The sequence below is a fragment of the Pomacea canaliculata genome, linkage group LG12 (assembly GCF_003073045.1).
Source record: "Pomacea canaliculata isolate SZHN2017 linkage group LG12, ASM307304v1, whole genome shotgun sequence".
Classification (NCBI taxonomy): domain Eukaryota; kingdom Metazoa; phylum Mollusca; class Gastropoda; order Architaenioglossa; family Ampullariidae; genus Pomacea; species Pomacea canaliculata.
The window spans coordinates 15,173,381-15,199,364 of NC_037601.1; the positions used below are offsets into that span (position 1 = coordinate 15,173,381).

General features: G+C 42.9%; 1 protein-coding gene across 1 annotated transcript in view; it reads left to right on the forward strand.

Moving 5' to 3' along the window:
• Window positions 1-6,627: 6,627 nt before the first annotated feature.
• The window catches only part of LOC112553462 (guanine nucleotide-binding protein G(o) subunit alpha), a 48,394-nt gene continuing 29,037 nt past the window's right edge, over window positions 6,628-25,984 (forward strand). Inside the window, exons 1-2 of the mRNA XM_025220682.1 lie at window positions 6,628-7,527; window positions 7,895-7,937. Coding sequence (XP_025076467.1) covers window positions 7,410-7,527; window positions 7,895-7,937 — 161 coding nt within the window. The 5' untranslated portion in view covers window positions 6,628-7,409. The remainder of the gene's footprint in view (window positions 7,528-7,894; window positions 7,938-25,984) is intronic.

Consider the following 25,984-nt stretch of genomic DNA (forward strand, 5'->3'; position numbering starts at 1 on the left):
GCCGCAGAGTAATCGGTGAGCAGTGTCAGAGGCTTAACCTCCAAAGCCGATAACTAAAGTAACAACTCTTAAAACAACAGTAATCATCTCGTAATATTGTTGATATTGATATTGTTGTTCTAAACTGAGCAAAGCTGTTTAAATGTTGTTTTCTATTAGTCAGTAAAACAGATGCAGTCTTATAACGTTTCCACCGTTTTAGGGTGATATATATGAGACAATTAATTTTATTACTGGGCAAAGGCGGTGCCAAAATCCTGAATTTCCATCCGCAACCCTTTGCGAGGTTAATAAACAACAACTCATGGGGTCAGAGGTATCCAACTGACTACAGTGTGCAAGCTTCGGACTCCAATGCTCTATGAGCATTCAAAATACAAAGAAACCCGAATAAAATATCTTTATTAATCTTTTCTAGGAAATTATTGCGTGTGTCTGCCGACAGTAGCATTATATAATTTTTACATAAAACAATAACACAAGCTATAAAAGAACGCGATTGCTACAACAGTTAATTTGTAGTTCTTTATTTGTGATCATTTACCTGGCTATTTTAGTCTCTCTTAGAAGTGAAAAAAAAAAAAGCAAAAAAAAAAAAAACTGTTCGCATTTACATGGCTACTCAAAACAAAAGAGATGAGCATGAGATTATAATAAAAATGTATATACATTCCTGGACTGGCAGCAGGATGAGTTGATCTGGATCGTAGTCATTTATAAGTGCAGATAATGCGTGGTTCTAGCTCTAGGAACTATATAAACCTACCACTTCTGTCTATGCATCTGATGTCCAATTCCTGTCGGAGTGGGTGTGAGTTGTCGGCTAAAACTACAGTCAGCTTGTTTATCAGAAGTTTTTCATACATTGTCTCTATAATTGTTGGGTCCCCTCCAAACCACCCTCCTGCTTTTTTGTTCGTGTTCACTTTGTTCTTGTACTTTACCTTCGTTTCCCAGCAAAACATCATGTTGATGTATATAACATATAAGTCTGAAATATTTGTAGACGTTCTAAATGCTCATTACAGGAGTTACACAGTTTTCTCTGACAGTACAAACGGTTATATACTTTCTTTCTAACCGTCATCTACCAAGCAAACGCATGTTCACATTGTGACGGATAATGAGTGCATTGTATGTGTAAGGGGGTGGGGATGAAAACAACATATATAAACAAGAGAAAGGAACAGAGAACGTTACAAAATTACAACTTTTAATTGTTTGAACACAGTTTAAGGTCAAAATCGATGTTTGCAGAAAAGAAGGCATGCAATCAAACAGCAGTTGATTCTTAACGTTTTTGGCATAAACTTGTTGATGTTTATTGAGATGATCCAGAAGATTTTACAGGGCATAGGTAACAAGAATTTCCCATTTTGTAGAAACATGAGTAAATCACGTAATAAAGAATGGTTATGTCTCTTTTATTTTCTTTCACGTGTTCACTTTTGAAAAAAAAATTGTGTACTACTTCAAAGCAATGCGATATATTTCATACAAAAATGTGTCCAATTTTTCATCAGCATAGTTGTAATTTGTTTTCTGACTAGAAATGGTTCAAAAGCGCATCATTGTCGGTTTTGACCCGACAGCTGTCGCAGTTCCCTAATCCCACTTCTTTTATGAGGGAGTTTCATTAGGCTTGCCTGTAAATAACAACTGAAGGTTTTCCACTCTGAGCGACTACGCATGAACACACTGGTGTGTGTATATATATAATGTATGGTTCGTGCGGCCAGATGAAATGGAGTGAAAGATTCCAACTATGATGAAGCCGATCACATCTTGTAAAATCCCAATTTCAAAATTTCATAACCAAGATAAATATGAGCTGACACAGGGTAAACAAATAAGAATATGAAACTAGCTCATGTAATAAGGCAGGGACCAGCTTGATGAGGGATACTTGGTTCAGGGGATGGGATACAAACGATTACTTGCCCCAGGCCCGACCGAGGCACTCAAGAGATAAGAGTTTGTGTGAGATAAGAAATAAACCCGACGCTAGCATATGTCATGTGTACTTAATCTTTAAGTCTCTCTTGACTGGAAGAGAGGTTGAAGGTAATGATATCAAGTGAGAAAAAATCTTAGCATCTTTGACAAGCTCTAAGTTGCATAATGTTATTAAGGGCATTAGGTCAATACCTTAACGCAGGTCAGGCTGATCTATCGACGAAGTCATCGGTAGTCGGTTAAGTCAGACGATAGGCATTTGAGTATCAGCTGGCAAGTGTGACGACCAGTCGATCACAGCGGTTTGATGTCGAGACAGTGCACACAGATGGATAAGGTAATTAAACATGGGCGTAAACGTGTTCCTATATCATGACACTAAGATGTGTGTGTGTGTGTGTGTGTGTGTGTGTGTGTGTGTGTGTGTGTGTGTGTGTGTGTGTGTGTGTGTGTGATGTACATAAAAAAAATTGTTTCTCGAATAAATAACGTATTCAAGTAATAAAAATAACATAAAACTTTCAGTCAAAGATTTTATATATATAGATATAGTGTACTATTTTAATTTCATGTAATTTTTTCACACATTGACGTACATACACACACGCAGGCACACGCGCGCGCGCGCACACACACACACAGCTCTGGAAACCAGACATTGGTCCATGCACGCAATTTAGAGACACAGTCTCAAAGAGAACTTTGTAAATAGCTTTTATTACTTGGAATTCCACAGTTTGGAGGATTACAAAAAAATATGACATCAGACAATGATTGCAAAGACAGCAGGAATTCTATCCTAATGTCCTTAATGTTTTAGTGAGGGATCTTTCTTTGACATCGTTTAGCACATTCTCGTGATAGGCTTTCTCCTGACTGCCCTCTACATGAAGCCCTGAGGCGACAAATCCTCCGTCAAAGAGTCTAGCTCGTAACTGCCATCGGGTAGTGAGATGTTAGACATTTCAGGGACCAACGTGGCAAGGGTCATATGCTTTATCCTATCCCTCACTGCCCTACCTTTCCACAATTCAATAACGAGTCTGGTACCCATTCCACATTTGGGTGAGCTTGGGGAAAGTGAAGTTTGTTACGTCACTCGGGTATCAAACCAGCTACTCTGCTTGCCTCCTGGTTCGGACCCCGCTGTCACTAATCCTGCTCATGAGATCTGGATGAAGTAGGCATCCGTGACGGGGAAGCTGTATGCCAGTCTGGAGGATCAAAAGCACACACAATACTCGTCCAAGAGAGGGGACGAAGGGGAGACTGAGGGACTGCTGTCCAGTCCATCTAAGCGATCGAGAAGACGATCTGTGTAAGCCTGCTGGACAGCAAGAAGAAAGGGCGGGACCTCCGACAGAATACTGAAGACAAGAGATAAGGTCAGATCCCGAAGACAAGTGCATGTTCTTTCGTCTTTTTCAGCAATAGTTGTTAGGTATTATACTGCATGCCAGCCGAACCAACAAAGTCGACAAACAATATTTCTACTCTGCTTGCTTCGATCTTTCTTTCTTGCACTTTTTTTTTTCGAAATTTTTTTTTATTAATTTCATGCTTTTTTTTTCTTTTCACTGTCATCTTATCGCTTTCACGGTCATCGCTGGTGTCATAACGAATCATTGTCCTTCCATTCTAAGCGCCATCGTGAACAAATTAGACAGGATGCACCACTCCTGTCTCAACTTGTCTCACTACTTTGCGGCAGAACGGATTTCCCACCAAAGTCACCAATAGTTACGGATCATATGCATTTGTTATGTCACCATGGTGACGAGATGAAGAGTCAATTTTGTTTTTCTGAATGTGATGAAACGTAGAAGACATGGACACATGTCCTCGCATGGCATCTAGTCATAAAAGTTTGGATGCTCATACTGGGAGGTGTTTTCGGTGACTCATAGCTTCTGGCTTTGTGTCTGCGTTAAGCGCGTGGTCACGCGAGAACCTTTTTTTAAATTTTCAAGTTCGTGACATCTGTCTCCATCTTTTATTGACCGTGAACAGCTTGGTCGTGCGTGTATTGCTAGATAACCACAAAGAATCCCACTTTGTCTTTCCACCAGGGATACAAGCAATGACGAACGACGAAAATGACATCCATGCAAACGTTTACTCCTACTTCTACTGTTACTAATAATGGCAACAACATACCTGTAGTTTACACACTGGAAGCTCCAGGCGCAGCATGATGCTAAAGAAAAAACAGGCATGTAAGAAAAAGCGAGGAGGTTAAGTAAAAAAAAAAAAAAAAAAAACGAAGAACGAACGAAAGGAAAAAAACCCAGGCTGAACCGTTTAGTGAGGGGATTGTTTTTAAACCTGACTTGAATGCTGAAAACTAAGACGCAGAATGAAGGTAAGCGAGCAAGGAATTCCAATTTGCGAGACCCACAAAAGAAAGTAACACCCACAGTTTTCAGCTTCATGCGAAGGGGAAGGTAAGAGGTTAGAAGGTAAGAAGGTGAACAGAAAGCAGATCGATATAAGTAGATCGAAGAAATCTACTTGGTTGGTAATGGTAGCATGGCAACAGTTCGGAAGATTGGTATTGTAACCAGAAAAAATGTAACATACGCAACCAGGCGGTACATTGTATTTATAAACAAAATATATCTATATAAAACAGTATCTATCTACTATGTGCAAAAACCAATAAAGTGTATGGCGATGATTGCGTGTGTTTGTGGTTCTTAGTGATAAATCCATTTTGCTATTTCTCATCAAATTCAGTATTATATTTTTAGTTTAGTTAGTATAATGTTGCTCCGAGACATGCCACATGTAATGTGTGTTTTCTCTTATAGATGTTACCGATGTTTTCAAATGAAAAAAAATATTACAAAGGAATTTTGACAAAGGTCTGCCGGACAATTGGACAATTTCGTAAATTTGAGAGTCTACTCAGTGAGAGTGTGAAGGACAGAGCCAGGGAGGGGGAAGGTAGCGAGCGAGCCTTTGACCTCCCCTTTGCTCGGACCGCACCGCCGAGCATGAGTGGTCATCCTATCAAGTAAGGAATGAACATATTTTATGTCTTCGTTAAATGGACACCGCATATAAAGGATGTTGACTCAAATGAAGCGATACATTAAAAGTTGACAAGAAAACAGCTGAAAGACTTTGCGGCAGAAATCAATCCTGTGGAAGCTGGGTATCCCAGTCAGCACACACACACACGAGCAAGCATGTTCCTTATGCACATAACTATATTTTAAATATTTATTTATATTTATATATAAGCAAGCCATAAAGACAAATTATGGTGCATGCAAATACAAGAGGTCCCATTACTGATAAACACTGACAACATTAAAATATATCAAAATTAAACTGTTAGCAGTGGATTTCAAACTATGACCTATAGCGACTTCCGTCTTTTGGGTGAGCGTTACTGGCATCCGGGAAACGTTTACGTCTAGAAACGAGCAATAGACTACCAATATAATAATAAATGAATAATAATATCAACAATAATAATAATAATAATAATAATAATAATACGAGGACACGACGACGACCACCACCAGCAGCAGCAGTCCCTTATTACTGACTATAGCAGCATCTGACGATATCACCGGCAACTGTCGCCAACTTTCTGAGTTGTCCGCCCTTCTCTGGGTTGTGCCGAGTCCACTCTGAAGAGTTGTCTGTCCATTTCTTATTTTGTTTCCTTCTTCGTGTATCTCCCTGTACCGCTATTTCGGGATTCTATAACAAGTTTTAAATCATCTTTTCGTTTAATGTTGAAGAAAAGCTTCTAAATACACACACAGGTCATAAGGTTAGGGGAGAAGCTATGAGAAAATATCAGAGGAAGTGAAAAAAAGAGAGAAGCGAGAGGGTTAGATAGAGAATGGTGGGGGGGGGTAGGGAGGTTGGATAAGCAATAATATACAAAAATGGAACAAACATGAGAAAATCTCAGTGGGCGAGATAGGACAGATATATAAGAGAAAGATATATGTGTGTGTGTGCGCGAGATGGAGAGAGAGAGAGGGAAAGAGCCAAAAGGCCGGTGAGTTATTCTTCGCTTATTCTGTTAGGCCATGCAGATTTCTGGTTCTACGAACATCAGCAGCAGCAGCAGCAGCAGCAGCCGTATCGACCATACCGCGGCGTCGGTCGGGAGCGGTGTGCACAGCCTGCGCGTGCAGCAGCGCGCGCACGTCAGTAATATGAAAAGGGCCTTAATTTTCATAATTTCTTAATTGTATGGCTTCGTGAATATGTCCATGCAGCCCGTGCGCGAGATGACGTCACGACCGAACACCCTGCAGCCCGGCAAGTACGCTCTGGTTTGCTTCAAGCTTTTAAGCGGCTGCCGAGAGACTTGCGCATGCGAGAGCGAGAGAAAGAGAGAAAGAGAGAGGGAGAGATCGATGTTCGACACTTTAGGTAGACTAAACGAGGCGGTGGTTGTGCCCGCTAGGATGCAACCCATTCAGAACTCTGCCCTCTTACCTTCTGTACTATCCACCCCGCTCTCCTCCCGTTCATCTCTCGTGCATTTTTCCTAAAACCATCGCCGTTCTTCAAGCAGTAGTTAAAACAACACGTCAGCTGGACAGTCTCGCTCACAACCCCCCCAACCCTTGCTTTCCCTTCCCTCCCCTTCACGTGAGCTGTCGGTAGCCGTCACACCGAGCCGCTGCTGCTGCGCTAGCTACCTACACTTGCTGCAAAGATACGGCGAGGGCTGTCTGTCTGCCATCCTCTCCGTGCCTGCTGAAGCTACCTAGCAAACTGGCCGCCATTGCAGCCTGTCCCAGCTTTGGCGCCGTTTGCTTTTAGCCAGGGCAGCAGCAGGAGAGAGATTCTCCGTGCCTGGCGAATGGTCAGTGCAGCGTGACTGACCACCGGAGAGAAAAAAGGTTGAAGAGGTCCAGCTGGAGAGATAAAGAGAGGAGGGGGTTGAAGAGATAAACTACCTGTGGGGCAGTGCGTATCCACACACACAAAAAAAAAACCTGGTGTGGTGCGGTGAGTGGTGTGCTGGTGCCGGTGCTCATTTCGGTGTACCCACCACCGTCGCGGCTGGTTCGGTTTCTGCTGCTGCTGCTGTTGCTGCTGCTGCTGCTGCTGCTCCCTGTGCGCCGAAGCCTGCCGCTGCCTCGCTGTGAAGCAAGACATTTTCGATTGGATGTACACGCGAATTGAGAAGCAGTACCGAGCAGGCGCCGTCCGTGGCCTCTCGTCGCTTCACACAGCCAGCTCGAGAAGTCAGTTTTTATGCTGAGTATAGCCCAGACATCTTAGCCTAGGAATATACGAGGAAGGCCCTACCGGCACCACAACGGTTCTGCTTACTTGCAGAGGGATATACTACCTTCGTGTGGCCAGTTTTTCTCACCCTTCCTGTGCAGGTCTGGGAGTAGAGAAAGCAACAACGGGGGCCGTGCCGAGCTAGACATCCTTTCTGCAAGCTTGGCCGGCAAACCAGCGCAAAGATGGGTTGTACTATGAGCGCGGACGAACGGGCGGCACTGGAGAGGAGTAAAGCCATCGAGAAAAATTTGAAAGAAGATGGCATGCAAGCGGCCAAGGACATCAAATTGTTGTTGCTCGGTAAGTGTTCTTTGCTGCAGGGTGGTGTAATGTGTCGGTGTTGGCTTCTGAACGCGGAATTCACCGGAAAACATAATCACCGTAATTTTAGTAACGAATTGTTATTATGCAGCCGCCATCTTGGATATCTGACAGACGACACAACGATACATCATCTACTAGCAGACGTTGGTAGTTTCAACCCCTTTTATCGTAACAGTTTCCAACATCGGTTTTTCGTATGGTTACGCTTTAGTCGGGTACTGTTGCCCTGGGCGTTTGGAATATTCGTTGACCCGCTTTTGCTTGTTGTCATAGCAGACATTCTTGCTGTTCCTGCAACAGCATTGACCATTCTCAAGAATTCCTTTCTGGTTGTCTTCCACAGGCGCTGGCGAATCAGGCAAAAGTACCATTGTCAAACAGATGAAGTAAGTGTCCGTGTTTATTTTTTTTGTTTGTTTGTTTCTGAATTTTTTTCCTCCCTAGTTTTGGCGTTTGGCTCGTTTCTTTTACTGCTTTGATATGTTTTAGATACACGCGTGCGTGTGTATGTGCATGTGCATGCGTGCGTATGTTTGTGCGCGCTTGTCTGTGTGGGTGCGAGCGTATGTGTGTGTGTTTGATGGAAATGTTTTGACGGAGCATCTTCCTACAAGCGTAACGCCGAGGACCTGCTTACGCTCTCGACCCTCATTATGGCCGATATGTGGTATGGGAACACCAGGCGCGTGCATCCAGCTATGGCTAGCAGAGACCTGCGGGAGTGTTTGCGTGTTGCGTCCAAACGTGTTTACCCTTCCAGACAGGACAAGGATGAAACAAAACTCTGCATCTCTTGGCAACGCACAGCACCGGTATTTTACGTGTGTGTGTGCGTGTATGGATTGTACACCAGCATCATGCTGTTGGAAATTTTCCTCCGGCGCTCGCCTAAAGCTGCATAGATGACGGCCACAGAGGGGTCGGGGGAGCAGTTTTTTTTTTTTTTTTAAAAAAAAACGAGTGTGTACATCTCGTCAGGCCAACGTGCTTTGGGAGTATGAAATCGACAGAATTACGCCATGTGCATGTAGTCCCATTCAGGAATGGCAGCACGCCACAATGGCACCCAGCTGAAGGGGTGCAACAGCGGGTGCTTTGTGCGGCGGATAGAGAGAAAAAAAAACTTCATAAGCGGCAATGACTATAAACTTCGCCGTTGTGCCATAAAAACAGTGACAACGATGCTTTGATTTTTGGATTATCCGTGTGCGCGCGCATGTATGTGTGCACGCGCGCGTGCGTGTGTATGTGTAAATGAAGGGGAAAGAACTACAATGATCAAATATCTAGAATCTGAGGAACTAGAAGACTGTTCCCGATACAGCTTGCCACACCCTGTCTCTGGTCATCTTGCAGTAGAAAAAAAAGGTGTGTTTGTTGGTGGGGTGGATGGGGGAGGAACGAAAAAAAAAAGAGAAAGAAAATGTCGAGATAAAACAGCTGTTATTTAGGTAATCTTGCTCGTGAGAGAAAAAATCAGGTCGGTTGAGCTCTGTCGTGTCATTCAAACCATTTGCCCCCACCCCATCTCATCCAACCCTGTTCATCTGCTGCAGCCCTAGCCGCTGCTAGTCCTCGTGCCATGGCTGCCAGTGTAGATCAGTTGCAGAAGACTGGGTTCAGGTCAACACCTGTGCCTGAGAGTTCGGGGGAAGGGGGAATGGAATGTGATGAGGTGGGAAGAGGACGTTAGAAGTTAGCTGGACAGTTAAAGAGGGAAGGAAGGGTACAGGTGCTCGGTTACAGGATCGGGTGGGAGAGTGGGAGGGCAATTTCAAGGGAAAACTGGAGCTCGAGCGTGAAAATTGGTAAAATGTATACAGATGAGGAGTAATAACAAGCTGAGCCGTTTATCACGTGATACTGCTTGAACGGGAGGTGGGGGATGGTGTTTCCCCAAGTGTCCCATCGCCCTCCTTTTACCTTCTCTCTCTCTCACGCATGCAAAACAAACTCACACGTTAGCCATGCGTCACTGAACAGCTGTGAGCAAGGAGCTGTTACACGCGCTCTCAAAGGTCAGGGCCGCGCGCAGCGTTTTGTTCCTGACAGTTCGAACATCATTTTCAATGACCTCGTCCTCTACCCAGATAAACACTGCACCTCATTGCCTCTGTTTGCATTAGGCGCATACTACCCGAAACACGCATAATGCGCCTGACAGCTGGTGAGTCCTTAACTTCAATAGCAGTATCATTGTCTCGTATCTTTTGATTACTTTGTTCCTAATACAAATGATTTTAATTAAAAAAAATCCACGGTTCCTGGTGCCTAACCCAAGTACACCACTAGTAAATGCAGTCTGTGGCGGTTTTACGCAAACAATTGATTTTGTCCATTTTTCTCGGTGATTATGGCTTAGATTCTTTAAATACCCGCTCTTAGAGCCGTTCATGCCCAAAGGTTACCTCACAGGGGATTTGTCTTTAATTAGTGTTGGTATAATGTCACTAGAATAATGCAGCTAGTAATCATTATTGTGGTTGTTGAAGTCTCCATCATGTTTCAAAGTGACATCAGCAATCGCCTAATTCCTTGTCGGTGTCATCATTGGCATAACGACAGGAATGAGATGTCATGATCGACGAGTTGGGAGATGATCGGGTGCTGCGATGCATGACAACTGCGACAGGCAGCAACGGAAGTTGTATAGTCATGAGGATCCCGTGATGACATCAGAAATTCTCGGTTGAACTGTTGTTGTGACATCGTCGACATCGTCGTCGTCTAGCATCACTTCGCCATCCTTGCGACTATCCCACTCGCCACCAGTGAATGCTCATCATCAGAAGCATTTGGTGCTAGGATATCAGAAGATAGTGCTGTAGGGGCAGTGTCTCTCTTCAGATGTTTGTCAGTGTTGCTCAACGATTTGTCCATCTATTGCCTTACAAAATTCCTCAATTAAAAATGAATTATTCCCATTAAAGATCGTGAAGGGCAAGAAATATATGTCCATGTTCTTTGCAAGGCGTTAGTGATCCTAACTGCATTGTGTATCTATAAATATGTCAGGTGTAGCTTTATGGCACACAGGCTATGTTTATGTTTTACCGTTTCGAAACTGTTTCATCACAGATGCTTGTCTTCAGCAAAAGTAGCTTAGAAAGACAACCAAAAAGTAAGTATAAATCGTTTCTTTGCCATCTTCGCAGTCCTGTGGTGCAAGGGTTAAAAGTTACAGCGAATGGTTCATGATTTTTTATAAACCAATATCGATAGATATTGGCAAAATACGTCTATTCTGTTTTTATGCACAACCGTTTATAAAAGATATTCAAACTAGGCATTTTAGGTCTGTAATCAACGCGAGGCGCAAGATCCGACTCCAGAAGGTGGTGTGACGTCACTCTAGTGTTCTGCCGCTCACTGTGGCTGCTGTTTGCAAGGCGCACAAAAAAGAATATCGGAACTGTTCACTTTTTGCCCTCCACAGTTTAGGAGTTCTAATGACAAAAGACTAAGTCTTTTATAGCTATGAAGCCATTAAACTAAATATATTCTTTCTGAAATGTCCTTTGAGAAACTGAAGCATCGTCATGAGGAGAAAACTCTTATACAGACTCACCAACTGCTGAGTGATTTTGCTTCAGTCAAATACTGCGAGTATCTGGCACAAAGTTTAGTAGTTTTTTAGTATTAAACATATCAGGTCACGGAGTAATCGCTTGTCAAGCTGCATTTATGTATAATCTATTCCATGCATATCGATGCTCATATGAGTATAAAGCAGAATTCATTTCTGGTGTTTCGTTGATCCTTGAATTCAGTCATCGTTGAGTCAAGCTCTTTTAAATCAGTTATTTGATTCACACCGCCAATGCAGCAAAATAGATGTTATGCACTTGTGATAAGTACTGCAATGCTGCAGGTTCAGGTGCTTCGTCCCTCCATTAGCTTCCTTCCCCCACAAAAAAATGGCTTTTACTAACAGGACGCCCCATGGAATGGCGTCGATGTTAGTGACATGAAAAACAAAATTACACAAATGTCGATATTAGTGATGTTACAATATTTTACATGATTTGCTTTATGTTGATTTTCATTTCGAATCTTTACTACTCCAGCAGCAGTACTGTTGAAATCTATGTTTTTTTTAATTACTGCTTCTTTGACAGTCCGGTAATCGAAAACTATAATGTCTTTTCTACCCCGACACCATCCAGAAGCGTAAAGGTTGGGTCTGTCACCAGGACAGATGCTGTGTTTTGAAAGCTGGAATGCACGCGGGGTGAAAGGTGACGCTCATTTTCTACCCACCCACGCAGTCTGCAGCTGTTGTGATAATGTGATGGGGAGGTCCACACCAAATGGGTGGGTAGGGCACAGGGTGGTCTGTGTCGCCAGCCTTGTGAGGAGGGAGACGGGTTGGGGAATGGCCGCAGATTGATGTTTCCTTTCGTGAAAAGAGAAAAGGAGACTAAAAATATCGTCGTGGAACATAGTTTAAAAATTAAAAGTGTAACTAGCCCATGGACAAGCTCGATACTAGTTTGGATTGAGCTAACTATATAGGTACAAAATCGAGGCTAGGCAAGTTTTCCGGTACTCATCAGAAGAAGGAGATATAGCAGGCAAATTCTGGTTTCTACCTCTTTATTGACTAAAAATGTCTTTAAATTTATGTAATGCTGTCCTGACTGTGATTTTCAAAGAAAAAACTCAATTAAGAGAGTATATATATTTGGCAAGGCTGTTGCAATTCGGGGTGTCTAATTTATGATAATTTTTTTTTTTTTTGCATGATGGGGTTTGTAGTTATGAACAGAGGGTATAGTGTTGTGACCTTAGGTCAGGAAACATCTTTATTTATTGATATCATGTTTTATTCATACGTAAAACTGTGTCAGTGATACTTGATACAAGGACTAAACGTGAAAGGAAACATCTGATCGAAACTTTTTCTAGACGTTTCTGGACCCCTGACTCCAAATTGCATACAGCTACAGACCCCTTCCCCCTTAGGCAGATTATCTTTTCGTGATCTGAGGCTGTCTTACGTGATTTACTCCCGTTGCTATGGAAAACGCTGCTGAGGTAATCTTACCTGTGTTTTATAACTACACTCCCTCAGAGTTTATGACCTTCATTGTGACGTCATGTCGTCATTGTTCACGAGACGAGGGTTTGCTTTGAGTTGTTGTTGTTGGTGTTGTTATCTTGCCTGGTGGGTATGGGTTCCTGCTGTTCTCCCAGTCGACCTGACTGTGGAGTGGATACGTTGACTCTGTGGAGATGTGGGGAAGATAAGACAGGGAGGGAGAGGAGACCGGTACCACCCACACCACAAACTGGTCGGCATAGGGAGGCTGTAGCCCCTCCGACAGCAAAGTCACGAGACCAGGTACCGTGGGTTCGAGAACTGTCTGGGGGCTACCCTCATCTATTGCACTCTCTTCTCCGAGGTTTAACGTGGGCCTACGATATCCGCTTCGTTGTTTTTCACCCGGCTGTTGCTTCACCCAGCAAGGATGAGGATGGGCCTGAGTCTCTGTGCACCCTGCACACGCACCGTACGTTTATCGCATCATTGGTTGAAATGGATACTTTCTGGCAGTGTCACAGCACCAGTCCGAGCAACCATTTTCTTCTTGAAATTCTGAGGAATGGCATTGGTTAACTCGAGCTAGTTCTAAAAGGGCCTTATCTTGCATGTCAACAATTAATTGCTGGCGGAGAATGTTTCCTGAGCTCGTAAAACAACCATCTATGAGACATTAAAAATTGGTTCATCTTGTGTTTTTTGTTCTTAAGGTTTGTATGTCAGAAAAAGAGAAAACGCAAAAGTTACATATGCTATCTTGGGGCAACCTATGTAAAATAATAATGATGATAATAATAAAGTTGATTTATATAGCGCTTTATCCTACGAGCAAAGGCAAGCTCAAAGCACTGTAAAAAAAAAAGAAAGAAAAAAACAGCTGGTGTCAAAAGCAAAGATTGTGAGCCAATTGTTGAAAATAGGATGAATAATCATCATATATGCGATCTCCAGCAATGCTGAACCTTCGTAGTCAAAACTAATGGCTAGGTCTTGAAGGGTTTGCTTGAAGCCGACCGGCTGCCATATTGGTCCTCATGAAGCAATGGTCAGTATTCGGAACGCCCTGCTACTCTGTATTCGTATTTTTCATAAACTATCAGTTGCATGCCTTTTTTTATATACAGCTTTAGCTCATTATTTAAAAACTCAAAAGGTGGGTGCCATGCTGATTTATACAATATGACAGGTAGTGAGATGGTTTCCTGGTGGTTCAGCAAGTTTTAGGCACGCATATTCCTTTCAGGTAGGTTCGAACAAGTAGGACAAGACACATTGGCGTTTTGGAGAACAGACTCCTCTTTACATCATTGCTTACTGTTTTGGATGTAGGGAGCTGGACATGTCTGATGTTAGACAAAACTTTAAAATCCTTCCCCAGTAGCATTTACGTGCACAGAAAGTTACAATTTGTTTTTCAATTTTATCTATGGTATTCGTCAGTATATAATTTAAAACATGTTACTGGTGTGTGTGAGAGAGAGACAGAAAAAGGAGGAGGGAAGAGAAAGCGGAGGGAATGTTCAAGTGGATGCAGTCACGTCCAACAGCCTCCGGCAAAAAGCCGCTGGTTTATTTAAATAAATATTTCATATAAGTGTTTCTTGTTTCTGTCGACGAAACGCGAAGACATCGAGGAGACTTCAGCGACAAACAATGTGAGCGCGTCTCCTGACATACGAGATCGATCCAAGACCGATGGAGTCGTAGTCATGGAAACGTTACGTCGGCATTTCACAGAATGGTCAGGCACGGACGGAGGGATCGAGCGGGTCAGTGAGAATAGAGGAGGAAGAAGAAGAGCAGAAGGAGGAAGAGCATGTGTCGGAAGAATGTCACGTCACATGTCACAGTTCGCGGTCTTCACGCGCTTGGGGTCAGAGACATTGTTGAAGTGAAAAAAAAAAATGGATAACGGTATAGACTTGTGAATGCTGGAGGAAGGGGTGCAGGGGGGTGGTCGTCAGGTGTGGTGTTCACTGGAGCGTGGTTAGTCGAACATCACAGCAGCTGCATTGGAGATAGGCATCGTAATGTTTTTTATGGCTGTCACTCTCTCTTTGTTCGCGCATACTGTAGATGACCCTTTAACCTTACCTATATAATCCATTCCAGGATTCCTTATCGTTTCAGTTCTTCGGTTCATTTCTCCGTCTGTCTTAACTCATTCGTTCTTCGCACACCTCGCTCAAGATGTGCGAAACCATAATGCAGCCAGCCTCAGGTACTGCGCCAGTGTGGTTATTGGGGAGTTTTTTGGTTGATACATAATCCCTCACCTTCTACGACCATACAGGTGGGTGGCTTGAAAGGAGGAGGGGAGGGGTGGTAGGGGAAATGGCTGGAAAGGTGTGATTCGAAGAGTTGTCGTTCCTGACTTGTGTCGCCGCGTTCACCTCCCCTAACCGATCGCCCACCCTCCCATCCCACTTGCCGGCCCTTCCCCCTTTTCCTCCGGAGGTCGTTTCAGACCGCTGAGCAACAAACACGGAGCGGTTCCAGATCCGGCCTAGCGATGCTTGATCTGGTTGTGTGGCTGACGTGGTTGCTGGCTCGCAGGTTGCCAGGCTTGTGAAAGGCGATGTGTTCATTCATGCTGCCGCTTGTCATTGATTGCCAGGGTAAAGGCCGCCTGCCTGCCGCTTGCTGCTGACTCATCAGGGTGTGTTGATCGATACGAGTGTGATTGGGGGAGGGGGGCCGTCATCAGGACCCAACACACCTTGCTCTCGTTTTCATTCAACACTCGAAAAAAAAAAAATCACTTTTACTGTCTCTCACACATAACCCACAGACATGCACGAACATAAACACTGCAGCACGCACGCGCACACACGCTGACACACACATTTCCATTCTATTCCAAGGTACCTGGTTCTATGCACACACGCGCGCACATACAGGATATTTCATTGATATTACAGATATTATTTCCAGAAGATGTCTAATCCTTACTCCAGTCTACCTTTGTCTTATGCTCCAAGTCTCTCACTCTCACACATAGACCAAGAGACAGAGAGCATCAGCAATATTAAGGCTTTCTTATGGCCCCTATAAGGAACAAATATGGACGAATCTTTGCCAAAGTTTGTCAAACTAGGTTAAACATTTGTCCATATATTCGTTAAAAGTTATCCAAATCTTCCATATTTGTCGAGTTAAGAACAGCTTTTTAGCAACAGCCGCAAAGTTCAGCAGCTTACATACGATATGTGGATAAATTCTGTTGCTGGAATGATGCAGGAGTCTTCTCTGAGAACGACGAGAGAGGGGAAGGGACCGGAAAGGAGGGATAGAGAAAGAAAATGAATGTTACCGTGGGAATCACTAACGGCAAAATGTACGAGCAGAAGTCGAGGTATACAAACATAGCTCCTTTTACACACCTCCGGTTATTTTTAAAGTCTCAATTTAAATTGGTTTTAACGGTAAGTGTGCGAACAAAAGTCGATGTATTTAAACTACAGCTCATTTTAAACGCCTTGGGCGGTTTTTAAAGTCTAAATTTAAATTGGTTATAACGGCAAATGTGTGAACAAAAGTCGAGGTATGTGAGGACAGCGCTTTTTAAACGCTTTGGGTTATTTTAAGGTTTAAATTTAATTTGGTCATAAAATGAACAAGAACTCTTCCTGTTGCTGTTTGTTGAAGTGGATGTGAGCAGTGTGGGGTTGTGGGAGAGTGGGAGAAGTTTCACTCCTTCACCAGAGAAAGAGAGCATGCGTAATCCGTTTGAAAGATTTAAACCTTTATTAATAGTTTTCAGCTAATTTTATTTTCAAAACTTTACGAGGTGTCACCAAGACAGGTTCTTCTAAAGCAGTTCCTCTTGTGTGTGAAAAAGAAGGTGTGACGAATGCATTGCAAATCAAGACAAAGTGAAAATAGTGTTGATAGGTTTTTAAATAAGTTTGTTTTGATATTTGACATTCTTTTTGTTTGCTTTGCACCTGTGTTTTTTTCTCTCTCTCTCTTCTCACACGTGATTATTGGGAAGAAATGTTCTCTTCTTTTCCGTGGTCCTAGCATGTAAAACTGACATGTTAGTAACATCAGCTTAGATGTTGAGGACGATAATACTTTCATTCCTCCAGGCTTTTCCTACACGCAAACGAACAATTTCAGTTTATGGTAAGATTTTGTCGTACGGTAGACATGTAACAACACATGTAAAAGAGAAATGCAAGAAAAATCATTAGTTTTAAAAACAACAGTTCTTTGAAAACTGCAACCAGTTTGTCTTTTTTTTCTTCTTTTTTTTAGACTGGCTTTTGCCAGGAAGTTAGGAATTATCGCCACGCAAGAGTCATGGCCACTAGGTCTGCGTGCTTCTTCACTCGTACGAAGGAATGTTTTGAAAGTGGTGAAGACAAGCACGGCTATAAATAGAGCAAGAGCAATAGCTCTTGAAAGTTCATTATTCAGACACTGATGCAAGTAAACAGTCGTCAGAACAGAGAACCCATCTGCTGCACTAGCGTGACGTGGATGTAGGTTTTTTTTTTGGCCAGCACTTGTCACCGTTCATTCCGGCCCTCGGAGATGTTTTTGGCTCGACATTGCACGTCCGTATGCATCGTCTTGCTTTTTGGTCTCATTCATTCGTTTCATTCCCTGTCTGGGTCTCTCTGTGTATCGTCGGCGAGCATGCGATTATACACGTACTTTAATTTACAGCAATTCTCCTAGACAACCCATCCCAGCATGAAGAATTCTTCTTTTTACAGCAAATCGAAAAAAAAAAAATCAACACGATGATGGCCACACGAAAACAGATCAATGTACTGCTGAACATACTCCTCCCTCCTCCAATATCATTTTGTCTCCGTTTGTTTTTGGTTTGAATTGGGATACGAGCTAACAGCGAAAAGAATTAACCAGCTGTTTACATCTTTTCTAGACGACAACAATGTTTACAGCCCGACGAATGCGCGTGGTCGATGAAACCTTACAAATAACACGTCTGTGTGAAAATATTTTCTCCCCTTTGTATGATTATGCATATTAGATGAAATTCGATGTTTTTTGGTGAGATGTTCTCTTTATCATATTTTTCTTCTAATTCTTTTTTGAGCGTTCGCATCTGCGTTTGGTCAGAGAGGGAGTTGTTTTCTGGTCTGTTTTTGGACGGGTGTGAGAGAGTGTAAATCTGTGAATCTCATTTTTTCTTGTTTGCCGACATTACCATCGCTTGTACTGGCCTTGAGTAAGCATGAGCTTCAAGGCGAAGTGAGTCACGTGCAGGTTAGAACCATCGTCCCACTTCCCGCTTGCACTCTAGGTGGTTAATAATACCGCCACACGCTAGTGTAATGCATAGCCCCACCTCAGCGACATCTGGCGTTTGTCGATGTTTGCGGCACCTGCATGCCTGTAGCACTTCACACTTCGACTGTTCACTTTGAGATCATGTTCACCAACACAAAGGTAGGAAGACGCAAGAGACGCCATCTTGGTGGTCACGAGAAACCGCGAGACAAAAGCCGAGACTAAGGAAAGGTGTGAGGAGAAACCAAAAATTAATGTTCCGCGGACGGTCGGCTGGTCTTTATTGCCTCCATCCTATCCCTCATTCTCATATTGTTTTCAAGGTGCGATTTAGGAGACCGACTTCGACAGCATCTCATTCACTCGAGACTTTTTCTTTGTGACTGTAAGAATAAGTTTTAGTGGGTTGTCAAAATTGGTTACTTAGTAGGAGTCGGGGGCAAAAAAAGTCTATGGGCTCAGAGAGTGCTAATCTTTGTTTTATTTAAAGTCGTTGCACGTGCGACTTGTGCGGCGGTCGGACGCACCGGAACACAGACCCCGTCCATCCCGTAATTGCTCCATATCGTTATCGCAGCATCACTACAAACGCTGGCAGGCCCAGTCTCCAGTCTGCTTGCTGGTGGCTCGCTGCCAGCATCCTCCATTGCTGCTTGGCGGCTTCACGGAGCCCCTCCGACACGCTTTCGCACAGGCCTGCGAACCTCCCGTTCAGAGCAATCGTACACAGAGGTCTGTGATGTCCGACTCCAGGGAGAACCTTCCAGAAAAAGCGAGAGTTGTGTTACGGTTAGGCGATCGTACAGAGGTCTGTGATGTCAGTGGGGGGGATAACTCGTGACACGGGTATGAGGGGACGGGTAGGTGGGTGGGTGTGATGCGGGTGCAGGTGACGGCGTCAGCTGGCTCTTCTGATCAGGACGGGGCAGTTTGCTGGCGGAGGAAGACAAAAAGATTTAAAGGTTTCAAACAGTCGACCTTATGGCGTGTTAACTTTCATTACCAGCTATTAATAGCCTGGAATAGCGCTCGTAGTGACGAGAACCCGGAGTGAAAGAGGTGATGGACGTGTGTGGGTGGATCTCATTGAGCGAGAGAGGAGGGGGATGTAAAGAAATGAATGGAGAATAGTGACAAGTGGGCGGGTAATTGGTTTACTATTCACATTTTATTGCAGTGAAACCTTCTTTCCCTGGCATAACATTTACACCTAAATAGTGACACGTGACCACTATGTTTCCTGGACTGTGTATTTTTCCCAGGTCTGCCAAAATAAAGTGCTTGTACACGATTAATGAGCGGCACTCACCAGCCACGTGTTTACCTCGCGTGCAAACTGTGCCCTCCAACCCAACCCAGCCGTGTTCCCCCTCCCTCCTCCATTTCCACCCCTTCCCCTTAAAAAATATGATGGGCACTGTGGGGTGGACAGACGGTTCCTGTGTTGATCGGAACATATCCCCCCGGGGAGAGAGAGAGAGACCGGCAACACGTGCTCGGCTGATGCTGTTGTCCGGTCGTGTACGCTTATTTCTCATCACATCAGCCATCAGATGCTGCGTGTGTCATAAGGGTAGTTCTGTCATCGCGGTTGCTTTTGATAATGTGCTGGCTTGTTTATCGTGGGTGCTGGGAAGACGCCCTTAACCCTTTGAACAAGCCAGGTCCTTGTTCAGCGCCGTGCCTTCTCTGCTAACAGCATCCTCTTCACTTGCCGTCCCTTAAATAAAGGTCCTACCCATATGAAGGAGCTAGTTCTCTCGTTTGACAGCCTGGTGATATTGGCTGTTACCACGCCACTTAGGCTCCATCCCTCACTTTCTCGAAGAAGGTGGTTAAATAGCAGAAGTGAATCTCATACGGTCAGTCGAAAATATGTCATCGTGTTCCTTGCATGTAGTTTTTATGTTGGCTAGAGAAAATCGCAATTAAAAAAATACTTGCGACTCCTTTACTTATGTTGAAGGAAAGTTAAATAATCTTATATTTAGGGAACCTAAGTGGTTCAACGTGTCTAGGTGGACGCAGCCTTGTTCATGGCCTTCCTCTGATAAATCAAGTCACTATTTGTGTAAAGAGGGGGAGGGAAAGAAAGAGTTTTTAAGCCTCAGGCCCAAACAGGCTATCTTCTCATCCACAGACCACTAATCACTAGCGCTTTATTCGGATGATTAATGCCTAACATTTAATTTGACAATGAAGTGTAAGCACTGTAGCTGCCTGCTTCGCATTAAGCATCCGGTTAACACCTCGCGACCTACCGAGCACCTGACCCCGACAGACGCGTGAGTTTGATGCCACGGGACGTCACGCGCGCCATTTGTCCTTCACAAATGCTCTTTTAATAAGTCATGGTAGATGTGTGGTAGTAGCTGTAATTAGAACCATGACTGTATAATAATGGTGCACCTAGCTCTGTGTCCCCCATAGGGACTTTTGCCATCAGCGTTTATTTGTAATGCTGACTCGGGGTCACGTGATCCAGCACGTGCTGGCGCGAGTCCACTTTCTAATCAAGCCATGGTAACCAGGGCACCCTTCAAAACATACCCTTTATCTCAAGGTCTTGGACAGCTGGAATGTAAGACACATCGCAAGGAACATCGCTGCGGAATGATAGCACAGCCTGGCTGGCAAAGGCGTGGGACAGCCAAGCTACCCAACAAACACGCTCGTTGACCGCCGTACGACCTCGTCAAACTAAATGGCAGCAAAGAACAAGAGGCCCAGGATCTGTTGCGTAACACAGCAGATCAGGTTCACGGCATTTCAACACGAGCTGGAGACGGAATTAACTTGAGTTGTAGAAATAAAAATGAAGTGAAGAGTGAAGCTGGTCATGGGATTATCTGTTCCTTGCCGCCTAGTCTCCATTCGCCACCCCACTTTCCGTAGTAAAGTACCCCCGCGAGGACGTGAACAAAGTGGTCAGGTAGAAGTGGATATTTGTCGAAATGATTTCTGGATTTGTAGCAGTCTTGTCATCTGCAGCGGCGAACTGAAGCAATGCGTTCTGTACACCGCTGACGTCATGATGCTTGAGCAGTGTGTGTGGTATCCCAGACCTGGGTCTGGAAAAATGCGCTGCAGAGATATTCTTCCTAAATAGCTTTAAAAGTGAACTAAAATTGTTTGTTTTTTGTTTAAAAAGAGTTCGGTCAAGATGTGGCTTCAACATGCTGCGTAAGAAACTGTTGACAATGAGACTTACACGGACGGAAAACAGCAATTTTTGCTGGCATGCTTTCATTTGTTTTGTTTGAAGGCATTCCCTTGATCGACGGTCTGTGTATACTTCAAGCTGTTTCATCGAAATTTATCACCTGTTTATCGTCGGTTGCTTTAGTCACCTGAACATCCTGTCACATCAGAGGCACGACAGTCATTGGACAGCGGAGTAGGAAAGTGTTACAGCGGTGACTAGAAGACAGAATTAGGAGTGGGGAAAGGATGGTACCCTACATACCCGTTCTTACTCTTATTGATAGTGTATGACAGTGCAATCACGGGAAATGTGGAGAGGTAGGAGAAGAAATAAAGGAATTTTATCAAGTGCCGAAACTTCCATATTGAAAAGAGGAATTTATTTAAAATAAATTAAACTGCTATGATAGTCAAAGAAACTGGGAAAGAATGGCATAGAAGGCTGTATTTGTCTTCAAGAGCAGATTTCTGTGAGGGTGGTGCCTATCTCCTATCCATGGCTGATTTTCAACAGCTGGGTTAACAGCTCTGCGCGACGTGGGTATTGAACTGGAGATTGCGCATCTCTGGGTTCGGACTATAGGCTTTCCTTTTTCCCATGCGACATCTGTATGTGTATGTGTGTCAGAGAGAGAGAGAGAGAGAACAATGAACATATACACTTTTGACCATTGCATAATATTTTACTATAAATTGCAACTATTTGTACTGCTTTCTATAATTCCCTGTTCTTTCACCCAGACATTGCGTAAACAGCCCACGTTAACCTCCTTGCATATCACCGAGGGTCAGGGCTAGCAGTTTGTCACATACATCTCAGAGTTACATAAAACTGCCGACCGTAGTCGGGGTGCATGGTAGGGGGGTGTAGGGGTTGGGGAATTTCTGCGTGGAAAATCGTTAACCTGTCGGAGGATGGGGTAGGGTGGGGTGCTGCAGGACGGTGCTGATATCAGAGTCACACTACGAGATAGTCAGGCCCAGCCAACCGACCAGCCATCCACTCGCCTTCACCTCGCCAAGATGGCGGCCAGCGATCGATCCCTAGGACAGCCACACGCCACAGAGAGAGAGAGAGACATTAAAATGCAGACTTGTGATAATTGCCTCCCTTTTCTTGCTTTCACCCCTTCCCCCCCATTCCCCCTCAATCCCCTGCCCGAATCGGCTGCTGTTGTCCGTCGTCTGGTTTATTTTATTTATTACAAGGCATGTGAAAAATGAGATGAAAGTTTCTAAAGCTAGGCGTGCCCTCCCTCCTTCACTCGTGGCAACGGATTTTCCATTCAAACAATGGGCATCGCACGGCTGTTGCAGCAGGACGAATGAACGCTTCGTGCGTGCGCCAAGAGGCGATCCGGCGCAAGCAGCTGTGGAGTACAACGGGGGAAAGGGGGTTGGTGGTTGCAGTTGCATGTATCGATGGCGAAAACACCTGCTTAAAGGGAGGGAGTAGTTAGGTGTGTGTGTGTTGTGTAGGGGGGAATCCGGGGTAAGCCGGGAAATGTTGGTATTATGTTCCTGCTTGCTCGTGGGTCTCAAGGCTTTGGGGTTCGAAGTCTGTAGCCCTCGCCGTACCCAGTAGCACCGGGAGGCCAACGCCCGCACCCACTTCTCCTCCCCCTCCACCGCAAAATCCCTCCCCCCCATACTCGTCGGTGTGTGGCCCGACGTATACGTGGTGCTGCAGTCACGTGGTGTGTCGCTGACGGCTGCTGCGGAGGCTGCCGCAAGCCGCGTCGTGCCCTGCCGTGCGACATCGACCCGGACTGTCTCCTTGCCAGTCAAGATGTCGGACAGGTTTTGCTGTCTCGTCACAACACACACGTGCTGTTCTTTGCAACACACACACAGACACTGTAGGTCTTGGACTTTCAACCCTCCTTTGTGTACCTAAACCATTTATAACAATAACCCCAGCAGCAAAGGAATATTGGCTACAGGTGGGGGACATGTCTTGAGTATCCGGGGGCCATGTGGCAAAATGGCGTCCGACCCATAGCGAAAGTGAAACCGGGCCGTAACAACGGGGTCATGTCGGTTTTACCTGTGAAACAAGCGTGGGACGCTTCTCTCCCCCTTGTGACCGCTAGTCAACCCTGATGGCTCATGGGTACGTCCCATCTTTTTTTTTTTTATATATCCCACTATTTATATCTTCAGATTATTGGTATTTTTAGGGATTTCGGCATATCCTGATTTACATATTTCTAAATCAAGACATGCCAAAATTCCTAAAAAAATACCAATATCAAATGGATTAATAATTTGTGTATTTGCAATAATTATATATATATAACAAGCAGCAAAAGAGTGCACAAAAGTGCAAAATGTTATAAAAAAACAAACAAACATGATTTGTTATTTATTGGCGTTTATTGAGGTAAAATAAGGATAAAGCAAACTAAAAAAATTTTTTTTTAATATAAAATTTTTTTAAAGCATTGTCTCATTTGTATACATAAACAATTTATCATTTATCAAGGTAAAAATATTATCCACAAATAAGGATAAAAAGCAAACTAATAAAAAAATAATGTTAAAAATATACAATTTTTTTTAAAAGCATTGTCTCATTTGTATACATAAACAATTTATCATTTATCAAGGTAAAAATGTTATCATAAATAAGGATAAAAAGCAAACTGATAAAAAAAATAATTTTTAAAAATATATAAAATTTTTTTTAAAGCATTGTCTGTTTGCATACATAAAAGATGTTTCCTCTTGATATATTAATGCAACATTCGTTATTTAATTATAAGTTGTAGAACGATGCAAAACCATGTATCCATTGACAAAACAATTAAAATTAAATTGCAGTTTCCTTAACACTAATTACATTTTCCCAAAGAAAAGGTTCAAAGATCTATGACAATATATCAAATGATAAGTATGAACTGAATTGCTGTCAAAAAAGAGTGATGCTTTAATAGACATTTCTAAAATAAATCAAAGTCATGAAATTAACTATAAAAGGTTCTAGGTTGGATTGCAGCTTATGGTATTAACTACAATCTTTTAAAACAGATTAAAATTTTAAATTGCACCTTTATCACTAAGAAAAGGAAACCATCAAACACATGTTTGAAAACACAATTATGTTCAAGAATTTTAGAAGGTATTAGAAAGAACTGTAAACATATAAATGATTCTGAATTTACCACAACACATCTCTTATTGGATCGGGTGAAAATATCCTCATTGATAAATTAATGGGTTAGAGTAAATAATAATCACAGCACAGTTTTATATAATTATATAAATCCAGATTTAGTATATGCAGGTTTATGTACAAGAATTTTACAACTGTAGGTAGAAAGTTGCACAGCTTTACTTGTCCTCCACCCAGAACAATTAACTGACGTATAGGCTGTGCTCAACCCTTTCCTTCTGCCATTCTCTTGATCCCTAGCACCAGCTAACCAAGTTGATGCATGCAAGTCAGCATCCGTAGCTTCAGGATAACTTTTTCTTGCAGCATCTAAAAAATAGAACAAATATAAGAATATGAGGTCTGCATAAAAAAGTAATCACTTAATTGTAGGTTACTGACCCTAAAATCCAGAATATAATGTGAAAACAAAAAGAGGTACAAGCAAATTATACTGAATATGTAAAGTGGCATAAAAATTTAAAGCGTTATAAACAGAAAGGAACTACAAGTGGAACTGCATTTGAATTTCAGTTAGAATTTCTATAGGCAGAAAAACTCTGGAAATTCTAATTTCAAAAACAATCCCAATACATGGGAACTGTAAAGATGTCTATAAACTGTCATTTTAATTCCTTTCTACACAGTGTTAACCAGCTGATTAAAGGACTACAGTCACTAGAAATTGCGTAAACATGTGTCCATATTTTATTTTGGCAATGTAATTCAATCACAATAAAATGAGGTAGGGACAGTTCTCCAGGCCTGATTTATCTTCCTGTCATGTTTTTTTTTTTTATGACTCATGAAAATTCTTGTCTGCACCTAGCAGAGTCAAAGGTTAAGGTTCATAACTAAAAGATAAGAAACAATCCAAACAGTCCTATTTTATGACAGGCATGTATTAATGTACCGTATACCACACACACACAGAGTCAAATATTTAAATCCTTACCCTGAACTGTTTGTAAAATGAAGGGGTGGTTCTTGAGTCCCATTGAAGTTGTAAGATCAGGCCAACTCAGTTGAAAATAGCACAGATAGAATGCCCCTCACTACATGCTTTAATGTGAAGCCCGACGCATCACCGAATGGCATTCCTGAAACAGACAAAAATAAATACACATCATTTAAAAAAAAATTGCAGTGGGCAACATTATAATACCTGTTATGACAACTAGTATTTAAAGACACCCCCCCCCAAAAAAAAAGACAGCAACAATTCAGGAAGTTTCATACAACCAAGCAAAAGTGGGTACAGAAAATTTACTATCTGCTCTAATCAATGCCACCATAACAATGCCTTTATTACTTTTTAGTACTGCAAACATGTCATTAGTTTTTATACAATGAATGGTATGGTATGGAAACCTTTAAAGGGAATCAGATAAAAAGATTTGACTCCTCCTACTAACAAATCAGAATAAAGCACATACCAAGCATGTCCTTTTTTATGGGTCTGTCTTCATATCTCCCTCAAGACTCTCTACATCTTCTGCTGATTGTTAAGCGAGACTGGAACCCCTCTGGCAGATTTCCGTGTCATTTGCCTTTCCTGTTCTTGTTCCTCCATCCATGTAAACATCCTTTTAAGGTTGTTTGTATCATTCTTCATCTCTTCCAGAAGAGACAGTTGTTGCATCCCAACTTTCTCTAGTTTAGTTCTAACCTAAGAACACAATAGCAGAAAACATGTAAAATAATGATCTTTTCTAGCTTTGCTATAGTTCACAATGCCTGGAAAATACCATTAATTTTGGTTAATC